This window comes from Bemisia tabaci, chromosome 1 (genome assembly GCF_918797505.1).
Source record: "Bemisia tabaci chromosome 1, PGI_BMITA_v3".
NCBI classification, from domain to species: domain Eukaryota; kingdom Metazoa; phylum Arthropoda; class Insecta; order Hemiptera; family Aleyrodidae; genus Bemisia; species Bemisia tabaci.
The window spans coordinates 90,498,410-90,511,415 of record NC_092793.1 but is presented as its reverse complement, the minus strand read 5'-3'; the positions used below and the strand labels follow the sequence as shown (position 1 = coordinate 90,511,415).

At 38.2% G+C, this 13,006-nt stretch overlaps 1 protein-coding gene across 1 annotated transcript in view; it reads left to right on the top strand.

Annotated features, from left to right (window-relative positions):
- The window catches only part of E(bx) (nucleosome-remodeling factor subunit NURF301 E(bx)), a 135,768-nt gene that overhangs the window by 58,976 nt on the left and 63,786 nt on the right, over positions 1–13,006 (top strand). The window contains exons 14-16 of the mRNA XM_072306427.1: positions 5,568–6,016; positions 7,349–7,620; positions 8,437–8,610. Coding sequence (XP_072162528.1) covers positions 5,568–6,016; positions 7,349–7,620; positions 8,437–8,610 — 895 coding nt within the window. The remainder of the gene's footprint in view (positions 1–5,567; positions 6,017–7,348; positions 7,621–8,436; positions 8,611–13,006) is intronic.

The following is a 13,006-nucleotide window of genomic DNA, read 5'->3' as shown; positions in this document are numbered from 1 at the left end:
CATCAGGGTGGGATGAGAAGGAGTGAGAGGCCGACTAAAATCAGACAGCCAACAATTTTTCAAGGTTAACAATTTTCTTGAGCCCAGTAAATAATGATAATATATTTACATCCAAAATATAATATTTTTACACCTGTTCACGCAGGTGCCCCAAATTAAACTGGTTTTCAACCAATTTAGCAACGAGTATGTAAAGTCTACCGTCACATGGCACCTAAAAGAGGAAGTTAACCCTGACTGACACCATTATAACAGATGGAAGGTCAACTTCACCGTTGGGATTTAATTAATGTAATCTCCTATTCTTAAAGTCCTTCTGATAAATAAATATTGACTTCTTTCAATACAACTTAACCAAATTTACCGTTACACCCCTTTTAATACCTAATGTCATCGTATAAGCAATGTGATATATTCGGTAAGTAACATCATCCTGAGCTGTGAATGAGTCGGCTCTGAATATTGCATTACTTTTATACTAACATTATTAACGTTTGATCGAATTAGCAGAATTTGGTATAGATTCCTCCTTTACCACTAAGATACCACCATCGAGCACACAAGCTTGCATAAATTACAGTTCAGTAATTAAGTTGACATTTCTTCTGTTATATTGAAGTCAGTCAGGGTAAACTTACTCTAAACTTAGGTGTCATGTGATGGTAGAATTTACATATTCATTGCAAGACTGGTTTAAAACTGGTTTTATTTGATTATTATGTAAAAAGATTATCATTTTTTGCGGGGCTTAAGGAAATTGTTGAACTTGACAAATTTTTGACAGTCTGATTTTGGTCGGCCTCCCCCTCCCCCACTTTCTACTTTGATGTATAGAAAGAACGAAAAAAGCTATTAACAACTTTCAAAACCCTTAAAACATGAATTTGTACTAATGAAATATTTCATTGGCCGTTTTACTGTGTACTGTGGTTCCTTAAAACCTCTGTATCTGATTTTCGCGGAAATTGGAGATCATCTCAAGAAAGCATTTGACAAAAATGGTTGTACCGGCTTATATCATTTGTGCTTTGGTATATAGAACCTCTGAGATATGTGCTTTCTAAAAATACCTAAGAGAACAGCGCAACGAACTAGAATGACACTCTCCTAGTCTACTCTATATTCTGAAAAATGCATTTCTTAAGGCTTATTTTTCGGGCAACCTTGATCTCGTGGCCTGCTGCTAAAAATCAATATTTTTGTGATCGGCGACAGCGAAAATGTTCTCCTTGCAATAGAATTTCAAGATTAGATGATGAGATTACATATTTATTATGATGATTGTGATTTATAATTGTGTTTAACCTCATTTTATAAGAATTATTAGACCCTCTTCTTTATTGAGCAATTTCTTTGGCTTCTGACGCATTAATCGTACATTTAGACGTTTCTGCCGGCTTTTTTGACACAAATGAACCCCGCACAGAGCATGGGGCCAGCGGCTCTCGACGAAAGTCGATGAAACTTTAATAGATTGATATAAAGTTCATAATTAAAGGAAAGCAAAAAAATTAGCTCACTTTTGCGAGTAGAAGCCTAGATATTCGCGATTGAACCCGGACTATTTTCTGTGCGGCAGAGGTGAATTCTCCGTGTCGCCTTACCTTGCTTGAGCCTTTCGGCCAGGAAACCCCCTCTCCCCACCACGTAACTACGATGTCGCATTGTTTACACTCACTCCTTTCATCAGGACGCTCCGTCCAAGCTGTGCGATATGGAGTTCCCTGTTTCTCGCACCTCGCCTGTGCCGGCGCCGCCGGCCGGTTTAATCTGAAATGTAGTTGCTGAAACAGAAGTGACATGATGCGGGGAGAGAGAGAGGGAGTACGGCATTCGCACTGGCCGAGCGCATAAGCACCTATCTTCACGTGAGTGACGTGAGGTCTGATCGAGAACGCCGAACAACGAGAGGAGAGGGGACTCGGAACTCTTCCGCCATGCCGCGGCATGATAGAAAATAGTCCGGATTCAATTACGAATATCTCGGCTTCTACTCGCAAAAGTGAGCTAATTTTTTGGATTTCCCTTAATTATGAACTTTATATCAATCTATCAAAGTTTCATCAACGTTCATCGAGAGCCGCCGAACCCATGCTCTGTGCGGGGTTCTTTGGAAAGAACAGATCAAATTACCCTATGAATCATCATGTTTCAAGCTTTAAATCTGATCTAGCAGGAGTTATCAATTGAGCACCGCTAGCGGCACTTTCTGGCCCACTGTGCCCTGTACAAGGTAGTAAAAAGTAAAAGATACATTACAAACTGGCAACTTTGGCACTCGAGTGGACCAAATTTGGCAATGTCGGAATTTTTTTAGTCTTACCCCCTAAAATGATCCATTTGATCAAAAAAGATTCTACAAAATTTCAGCCAAATCAAATACTATTAACCCGTGCCGACTGACTAGTTATTTTTCATGAGATTTAAGATTGAAAAACACTTTTTCCTGAAAAATCAATTTCCGGCAAATCGGTAATTTCTAGAAAAAATCTGAGGTCTTACTCAGCTTTAGCAGCAATAAATTAGTGGGTAAAGTCCAATCAGACGTCTCAACAAAAAAACTCGTTTTGAAACTCGAATTTTTTGTCAGATTTTCAAAAGTCAAAAATCCAAGATGGCAGCCCTGGCCTGAAATGCTAACTCGGTTCCTCTTTCATCGATTTTCATGAAAATCGGCATGGGAGGGTATTTTTCGACGAGAAATTCAAATTCTTGATCCGATTTTCAAAATTCAAAAATCCTAGATAGCGGACGTGGTTTAAAATGCTATCTCGGCTTCTGTTTCATCGACTTTTTTGAAACTCGGTATCAGGGGGTATTTCTCAACCGGAAACTCGAAGTTTTGGTCAAATTTTCAACATTTCAAAATCTAAGATGGCGGCCGCGCTCTACTATGCGGTCTTGGCTCCTGGACCATCGATTTCTGTGAAACTTGGTGAGAAATAAGATGAATACGAAGATGTTGTATTCTCATAATAGTTAAAAATTATGTGGAGTGCGGGCGGTTTGCGGAGCGAGTCGCAAGTTCATCGCGAAGCGAAGAACCGGGAGTCCAGGGTTGCTGCCCGGCTAGGCGTATCAGCTCGCGAAGCAAGTTAATCACGGCTAGTTATGTTTTATAATTCCTCTTTAACATTTCACTATGAAAACAAATCACACAACGGGAAGTCTGGAAATCAACTCCTGAGCAAGATGTAAGTGCTTTATATCAACATTGGTTAAATGGCAAAAATACAAACGATCATTTGTATGATCTAACTTCCATTTGGTCTGTGATAAAAATACTTGTCAAAAAAATAATTTTTTACGCTGAGTCCGGAAATGCTATCCATTTTTTCTATTTCATTAGAATTTTCCAGAGAATCGATTTTCTCGTGAAGAAAGGCTCTCCCGAGGGAAATTCAATTTTCAGAAAATAAACGATCAACATGTGATAGGGGCCATTCAAGTATTACGTAAGGTACTTAGGGGGGGGGGATCAGAGCTTGTCTTTCAGGGCCTTACAAAGGTGGGAGGGGGGTGGTCAAGCAGAGTCTTACATAAGCTCTCTGCTGTGAGAAAAAGGCTATTCATTTAAAAAATACAAAAACAAACTTCATCAGCGTTGAGAGCTGTGAAACCCTGCCATTTCATAACAAGACTTGTTCATGCCGCAAACTTTTGCTACCATCCTGCCTTACTGGCTAACTAACTCCCTTTCTCTCACTATTTCGGGAAAAAGAGTCCTTGATTTGCCTGAAAATTCAGTCCTAAAAGTCCCCAATTTTGGTTTTTTGTACTGGTAAACACCCTGAAAATTAAATTTCAATTATTTGCTTCTTTTTTTGCGAATTTTCATCAAAATACCTTTAAAAAAGCCTTAAACTTATCCCATCTATTTTACCAGGCTTTATTTTTTTCTGAAAAAGGGGGGGCGGCTAATCTGACGTAATTCAAAAGGGGGGGTCAGGGATTTCTTACCAGTGCTTTACAGGGGGAGGGGAGGAGTCAAAAAGTTGGCAAAAATGCCTTACATAATTCTTTTTTTTTTTTTTAACCACTTCAAATATCCCACGAGGGCTAATCCTTGCGCTTTAGTCCCGTCCCCCCTCCGTCCCGTCAACCAGACCCACGCAACCATAAAACGGGGGTCGCCTGGCCGGGAATTGAACCCGGGACCTCCCAATCATAGAGCTAGCTCTAAAACCACTACACCATAGGAGGCCAACAAAACGGCCCTGTAAGTGTATTTGATGTGTTTTTCTACGCAGAGTCCGAAAATGATGACAAATGTGAAATTTGAAAACCTGTAAATTGAGTTTTCCCCGGAAAATCCTGTTTTTAACAAGAAAATCGACTTTCCGGAAAATCCTGACGAAACAGAGAACAATTGATAGCATTTTCGAACTTCGAAGAAAGTGCATCTGAACATCTATCATATGTTAAGCTTTGTTTTCGGACGCAAAACTATGTAATTATTTGAGATTTAACACCGACATTTGCCCTTCATGAGCCTTTTCCAGATGTTTTACTACTAAAACGAGGGGTAAAAAATTGTTTTGAGGTGTCCAATAGGGCTGTACCCACATAATTTTTCGTGCTGAAGCCGAATATAACCTCAGATTTTTTCTAGAAATTACCGATTTTCTGGAGAATTTATTTTTCTGAACGAAAGTGTTTTCCGATGTAAAATCTCATTTAAGAAAGAGGGCTCTGTCGACACAGGTTAATATTATCAGATTTGTCTGAAACTTGGTAGAGAGTCTTTTTGGATCAAATGAATCAATTTCAAGGGGTAAGACCAAAAAAATGTATTGCCATGTATACTTGGGCCACCCTACTGTGGCACTACTTATGAAAAGAACTCATACTTTAAAATAATTAATGTTGAGTGTTAAAAGTCTGTCACACCTTAATCGACAATCATCGTAACCAGGCGCCGCTTCAAATCATCAGTTTATGATTCAAAATGAATTACATTGTGCATCAACCCGTCTGGTTTTTGTTGTCTAACTGTGTTAATTTTAAAAATAGATCCATCGCATATCATGCCAAACTAAAGCTAGAAGAGTGATCTTAAACTTCTATTTAGATGCATATTCACCTGCTGACATAAAGAAAGAAAACCCAGGTCAAATATCTGTAAATTTTTAATATCTTCCAATTTTACTTTTATGAAACCTGTGTTGATGTTCAAAACTATTATTTATGAAATAAGTAGACTCAATTTTCTTTGCTTTTATGACACTGATCTCTTTAAGCTCACCTCTTGCACCATAGTGGATTTTTGAAAAAAAAGGGACTGATTCCTCTCTTCATTGGAGCACTCTGCAAAAACCTTCGGGTCGGATTCATGGGGACTTAGGGCTGAAATCATCTTTTTATGTAGAATCGGTTGGGCCAAAGTCTAGCTGTATGTTAAATATTTGCCACAAGTGATGTTTACTTTGTTGGACTAATGTGAAATTTGTATAAGTGTGTAAACCTGGCTATCCTGAGTTAAACTAAAAGGCTCTTCTCTTTGTCCTCAAGCTTTGCATTTAAAAGACGCTCTTATTAATCAAACAATATTTAATTTCATGTTGCAGCCAAATCAAGCCGTGTGGCCTTATCCATGCTCAAGACCACTATTTAAAACTTGCTGGTTATTCCGAACAATAAATTTCAAAACAATTGCAGCAGCTGCACTTCAACTTCGTCTGCTGTGGGCCTGTGTGAGATGGGATGATCTGCAGGTGAAGCCACCCCTTAACCATGATGGCAAACATCAAACAACAACGGAAACAGAGATTATCACAACTGAAATTCTGAAGCACAGACACCTGGGGGAATTCAATGACCGAACACAATATCTTATCCGCAAAGTTGTCATCCCGCTGGAGTTACCTAAAACAGTTCGAGAAGTCACCAGTTTTCGAACAGGGCTCAGAAAACGGAAGCGAGAAGAAACTGTGCAAAGCACAGAACCTCAAGTGACAGAAGAGTGGATTGATGAAAGTAAATTAGATCTATGGGAAATCAAGCAATATACTGAGAAGTAAGTCATCTAATTCACATGTAAGCTCTTAATTTAAGACAACGAATAAAGCGTCAGTAGCCTTTTGGGGGCTGCTAAAGAATATGTTGAGTTTTAAATTCTTTACAAAAATGAACTCACTTCCGCTAGTTGATTTTTTAAAGTAAGTACGACCCTTCAAGAGTGAAACCCCCTCAAGAGAGCATCCTCAGCATGACTGGCTTGGCTTGATTTTCCCCTTTGAACCACTGTCCAACCGTCACCACTCCTCTCCTGTACATCCAAGGTGGTGATGGATGGGTTGTTGAAAGTAATGGATCAGTAATCGATCGCAGCTAAACGCATCTTTTTTATTTCAGATTTTTTTTTATTTAACACAAACATAAATCATCTTTTCTAGAAAGCAATATTAAATATATAAAGATAAGTTACTAAGATTTCATCCACACTTTACAAAAAAATTGTCAGAGCGATTTCTTTCAAACTTGGCGAGAATGAAGCCGAGAACCATCTTTACACATCAGAAAAATCAACCTCAGAAGAAATTGCCGCTAAAGCCTAAGAAAGAGAAAAGTTGTTTCTCCCTATACTAATGCATTGGGGATACGAGGTTGTTCACGCGCACCGCACCGAACAGTTTCGATCTTGTTGTGTGACGTCACAGCATTATAGACAAAATTTCAGGTTTCAGGGGGATTTTTCGACGGATTTTTGTGAACAATGGTGCTAAGGGGTGCTTTTCGACGGGAAACTCGAATTTTTGGTCAGATTTTCAAAATTCCTAATTCCAAGATGGCGGTCGTGACCAAAGTGGCGAAGATGTTATCTTATTATTATTATTTTAAAAGTTAATAAGGGGCGACTCGCGGAGCGAGTTGCAAGTTCATCGCGAAGGGAGGAACTGGGGGTCCAGAGGCACTCCCCGGCAAGGCGTGACAGCTCGCTTACAGCTAGTATACAATATACTTACCTCATATCGTAATTTTTTAGGGAAAAAGAACCAACACTGATATGCAGCTAAAAAAAGGGCCGCGAGGGGTCCCCTCAGTGAAGCGGCGCGCCTTCAGGGGGTTGGTCCGCGTAGCGGCCAGGGGGCTACCCCGTAGTTACATTATATTCCTTAAACATGAAAAATTCTTACTTGTGTCTTATCAGTTCAACTGTGTCGAAAAATTTGGAATATTTTTCATTTAGGTCAGGGAATTTTAAATTTTCTCCCCCGCCCCCCCCCCCCCCGTTTTTGTCAAGGAATTTTTTTTTTAATCGCTAGACACCCTGAAAATGACTATAATTAATATATGCATTTTTAAAATGGTATATTATGTGAATAATAAACATTAAACGCTTTTGCAGGATGGAGAAACAGGCACAAATGGAAAAGGCAGCCCAGACGCAAGCTGCTCTCCAAAGAGCCAGACCTGCTATAACTGCTCCTAAGATTGAAAATGTCCAATCAATCAAAGTCAACCCAGAGGAAATGAAAGAGAAGTTAGAAAATCAACTGAAACTGCAACGAGCGCAGCATGTACAGAAAAGAGTCTCCCTGGAGCCATTAGCTGTCAAACCAGTCAATAATGTCTCCACCCCTCAGCAAGTCATAAAAATTATGCCCAAAACACCTCGTGGTGAGTTTAAGGACTGATCCTTGTTACTCTTATTTTCATGAACACATTATCTGCCAATGACTGACTTTCGATGTCTCTTGCAGTGCAGCAACCTTGCCATTAGATACATGTAAGATTTTGAAAGCTATGCACCAGCGCTACAACTGGGTGTTTGGTGCTGGGCAAGAATCATTTTCACATTACTGGTCTTATGTTGATATGTATTGAACTTTTGGGCTTGAAGTAGTAAAAGTAGGCAAAAACTACTTCCACTGAAAATGTTGGGCACATCTGAAGAACATGGCGCCTCTGAAAACCTAGAGTGCTCAGCTATTTGTTCTCAGCGTGTTATGAAGAACTTGCTTTTTTTTCAAATTTTCCCCCGTAATTTATTTATATTATTTATTATTGGTTTTTCTCAGATATCGGAATTTTCTTAACATTCGAAAAATTTTCCTTAATCTGAGGCAATGTACATTATGATATGACAAATAGTGAATGCTGAAAACTTGGGATTTTTGTTAACTTGTTTGGTATTAGTGTCTTTAGTCATTCTTACTTTTGAAGATTCCGAAGATCCAATTTTTCGGTAAATCGAGATTCTCCTCAAGGAAATAGACTTGTCCAGGAAAATTCACTTTTTTGAAAAATTGTTGTGACAGAAAAACCAAGCTCACTTTCAGAATCAAAAGCGGCTAGCACCCACAGAATCACGTTTGGAATGTCTAAACAATTTTCCTCAGTGTGTCTGACAATGAGATTTTTCCAGTCTAATGGCTTAATTTGCCCCTGTAGTTCATACATCAGGTATTCAAAAGTTTATTTTACCTGCTTCAGGCAACACTCCAGCAACTGATGGCAAAGTGAAACTAGTAACCAAAGTAGCAATACCACCAGTATCAATACCTGGGAAGACTACATTGACCTCACTTCTTACAAATAATTCCAATGTGGTTACTTCAACACCCAGCAAACCCTTTGTTGGCACACGTCGAATATTTATGACAAAAAGTAAGTTTATACCTCTATGATCATGATTATTGACGAAATAATCCACACAACCCTCCTTGTTTTTTTTTAAATTTTTGAAATTGGCATTTCTTCCATGTTAAATATAAGTTTACTTTATTTTCCCTAAAAATCTTCGAAAACCTTGGATTCAACAGGATAAAAATGAATGTAATCAATTATATTTTATACAAAATGAAAAATAAAAAGCCATTGCAAACGGAGATTTTGCCAGCTCTCATCTTCGCAATCTCAAAAAATGACTAACCGGCAAAAAATGAAACCATTGTTAGCAATCAAAAGGACCATCAGCCTGAACCCCGATGATGAAGGATTTTGGTCATCTTTGCAAACAATGCCAATGATCTATTTAACGTAATTAAATAGTTCGGATGTCTAAATGAGTTTGGAATTCTGTCGCGCAGCAATAGAGCTCTAAGGCCTGTCTGGTCCCAAGTAGGTAGTTCCTAGCAGTGGTTTCATCGCTTGAAGCAACGAAGCTTCTGCTGCGCACACAGGAGTGCGCCTAACAGGTGCTGTCCGAACTGATATAGTTAACCTCCGTGAGCCTTTGAGGATGACCCTTGAAGTGTATGTATAAAGTGTAGGTATTTTACAGGTGTGCTCAGTGGGTGCTGTCTAAACCAGAATTATTGGACATATTTATGCTGAATGGAATTAAATGTCCAGGACTTGCATGCTACATAGTTCATTTTGATTTTATTAATTTTTCCATAGTTCTCTCAAGCATACATATGTTCAATTGTTTATCTCCTGCAATAACGTCTGAAGGATACAGAACAAATGGACCAAAGTGCACGTAAACTGCCCCTTCGATTTTATTGGTTTACAAGGGTCCTTTAATTTAATTTTCAATGCTCTCTTCCTATTTCTATTGTAGGTGAGCCGGGAATACAATGAATGGTATTTATCCTATTCATGATTAAATGTTTAGAATGCTTCATTTATTCATTTTTTCCCCCTGAGAGATTGAGCATATTTATGTACAGTACAAAGAGAAAACTTGTGAAAATTTAAAATTAACTCCCAATCTAACCTATCCTTATGTGCCCGTGGATATAACTCAAGTCTGAAGTGCCATCTGAAAGTCTCACATGTATTCTTAAAGCTGCTCATGTATCCTCAAACTCACATTTAAAAGTTTGTAAGTCCCTTAAAGTAAAAAATACCAGGGGGAAGAAAGATCTGGAAACCTTTAAAAATCAAAGAACATAATCTAAGAATTAAAAAACTAATGATGCGATGGGATTCAATCTTGTAACTAGAGTACCTATACAGGGTGTCCCTAAAGTCCGTAACCCCCCACCTCCTGATAATTTTTGAACGGTTATAGATAGGAAAACGAAACTTTGGGGATGTTTCTATCACAAAGGGGACCATATTCTAGGGGGAGGGTCAAAATGTTCGCCCCATCCTCAGGGGGGGAACTTGTTTTTTTCAAATGGTAACCCCTATCTTGTGATACATTGTTAGAAAGAGCATCAAAAACTAAGAATTTTGGCGCAAACCACACATCAATATCTTAATTTTTGACCGAGTTATGATAGGTCTAAGGTCAAATTAGACCTATTTTCAAAAAAAATCATAATTCCGGCTCAAATTATGGTAGAGAAAAAACATAAATGGGAAAATTTAGCAAACTGTAAGCACTTCTAAGTGAAAATCACAGAAATCACCTCAAACTAATTTTAAGGGGGGGTTCAGACCACGAAATATGTCGGTTCAAAGGTCATACGATTTTCCCGCTAAATGAGCCAATTTTCCCTAACTTTGCCTCCACTCATCTCGGTAAGTTCAAACGTAGTTCAACATTGCGTTTTCAAGCCCCCTTTATTTCCAGCAAAAGTTAAAAAAAACGATAGTCAAGGTGATTAAATTTGACCGTTTTAATTTTCGTTGTTTTTTTTAAACTTCTGCTTGAAATATGGGGGCTTGAAAAGGCCATGTTGAACTAAGTTTGAACTTACCGAGATAAGCGGAGGCAAAGTTAGGAAAAATTGGCTCATTTAGCGGGAAAATCGTATGACCTTTTAAACTGACGTATTTTGGGGTCCGAACCCCCCTTTAAAATTAGTTTGAGGTGATTTCTGTGATTTTTACTTAAAACTGCTTAGAATTTGCTAAATTTTTTTATTATTTATGTACGATAATTTGAGCCGGAGTTATGATTTTTTGAAAATAGGTCAATTTTGACCTTTGACCTATCATAACTCGGTCAAAAATTAAGATATTGATGTGTTGTCCCCTCATTGCACTCCTCCATTCTGTGTAACACCGAAGGACCGCGGCAGGCTAATCATGAAAATGTTGAACTGGAAGAAAAAAAATTACAATTACATGAGAGATGACAAAAACTACATGCTCTGTAAAAGTTATAGGGTCATAGAAAACCTTAAGTAGTTGTGCTTAAAATATAATTTCAAATTAGTGCTTAGTGGGTTGCAGACATTAAGATCACTTATAATGAGGAAAATCACCAAAATCCGGTACAAGTCTCCGAAAAATTTCGAAGTAAAGTAACTATATTTATGGGTCTTATAAAATTTTCGCAAATCATTTGGAAGAACTACATCTAAAATCTTGCTTGTCTCATTTCCTCCATTAACGTTGCAAACCACATCTTAATCGCTCACTCTACGTCAAAGACTAGCATATGCTAGTTTCATTTTATTCTGTGTAATATTGTTTGACAGGGTGTAACTTGAGAATCTCTTTTCGCACCACTGTATATGTGATATTTTTACTTTCTCGCTCCCCTAGGGTAGAGAGGAAGTATTGTCATCCTCCAAGAAAAAAAAAAAAAAAAAGTTGAAATTTCATCATTTCTAGACGTTTTAAGGTCCCAGGAGTCAAAATAACCATACTTGAAAAAATGTGTGTCCGTCCGTCCGCGTCCCCCAAATCTGTCTACAGCGATATCTCAGAATCTATCTGTTCGATTTCATTCAAAATTCTTACAGAACACCATATTTATGGTCTCCTTATGCACGTCCAACGATTTTGGGGTACGCTAAAATTTGGGGGGGCTAGGGTCAAATTGGGTTAAAGGTCCATTTTCAGCAAAATCACACGGAAAGCTCATTTTGAGGGACCGTAAATTTTGAAAAATGCCTTTAATTCTTTAAAAGTGGGCATCAAGCACATCACCTGGGTCATTAATTTAAGTTCCTAAAAGATCTTTGGACTAATCTCAAAATTCAAGGGATTACGAGGCCCAAAAGTAGGGCACTTTGCTCCGCGACATCACACAAACAACTCATTTTCAAAGACTGTAAATTTGAAAAAAATGCCTTTCATTTCTTCGAAAGTTGGCATAAGAGCACCACCTGGTTCAATAATGTAAGTTCCTATGAGGTCTTTGGACTAAACTAAAAATTGAAGGGTTACGCGTCATATAGCGAGGAGAGCACTTCGGTCACACGGAGAGCTCATGGACTGTAGATTTTTGAAAAAATGCCTTAATTCTTTGAAAGTTGGCTCAAAAGCACCATCTGAGTCATTAATTTAAGTTCCTAAAGGATTCTTGGACTAATCTCATAATTGCAGAGGGGCCGATAGGAAACGCTCAATTCTCTGATAAATGAGTCGGAACGCTTCTAGATAATAGCAGCAAACGCTTTGAGTCAGGTGAAACCTAGGAATTCAAATGCATTATATAATGCATCATATACTATTTCCAAAATTACTCCGTAGGTATACACCAAGCAAAATTAGACAACTAATTAGGTAGGTAAGTACTTACAATATATAGTTACTATTAGTCATCAAGCTGACGCAAGAACTGACACTTACATCTTTATTAAATACTAATATGTTTGTTGTTAATGAATTTAGAATCCCGGCAGATTCCATCTTTCGCGGTTCCTTTTTACGAGGTACTAAGCACAAATATAATATAATGATACGGCACAAATATGGACTGATTTAATGCTTGTTTCCTTGTTATTTAATAAAGGAGGTTATAAATTGTTAGAACCCGAGGTTTGGTTGAAGGAGATGGCGCTCTCAGCGCTCTCTATTGTTTTCGCTTTGAATTACAGGGATACGCGGTAAGGAGATGGCGCTCCTGGCGGGCGTGTGGTGAACCTTCCAGCAGGTAGATTCGCCCGCCAAATTTAAAATTTGGGAGATGCTAAGCGAAAACCGTTTAGATTTAAGGCTATTTGAACATCGAATAGTTATTCTACTACCCATTCAAGTAGATATTTGATGGCTTTTGACCGTGCTTAAGGAGAGATTATAATATAAAATCGTATCTGAAGTATGATGTCAATGAATCTAATGGATCCTAATGAATCGTAGAAAAGCTAAGATTTTTACGGATCGCCATCTTTGACAGGAGACTTTGTTAATCAATTACATATTTAATTGAAGATGC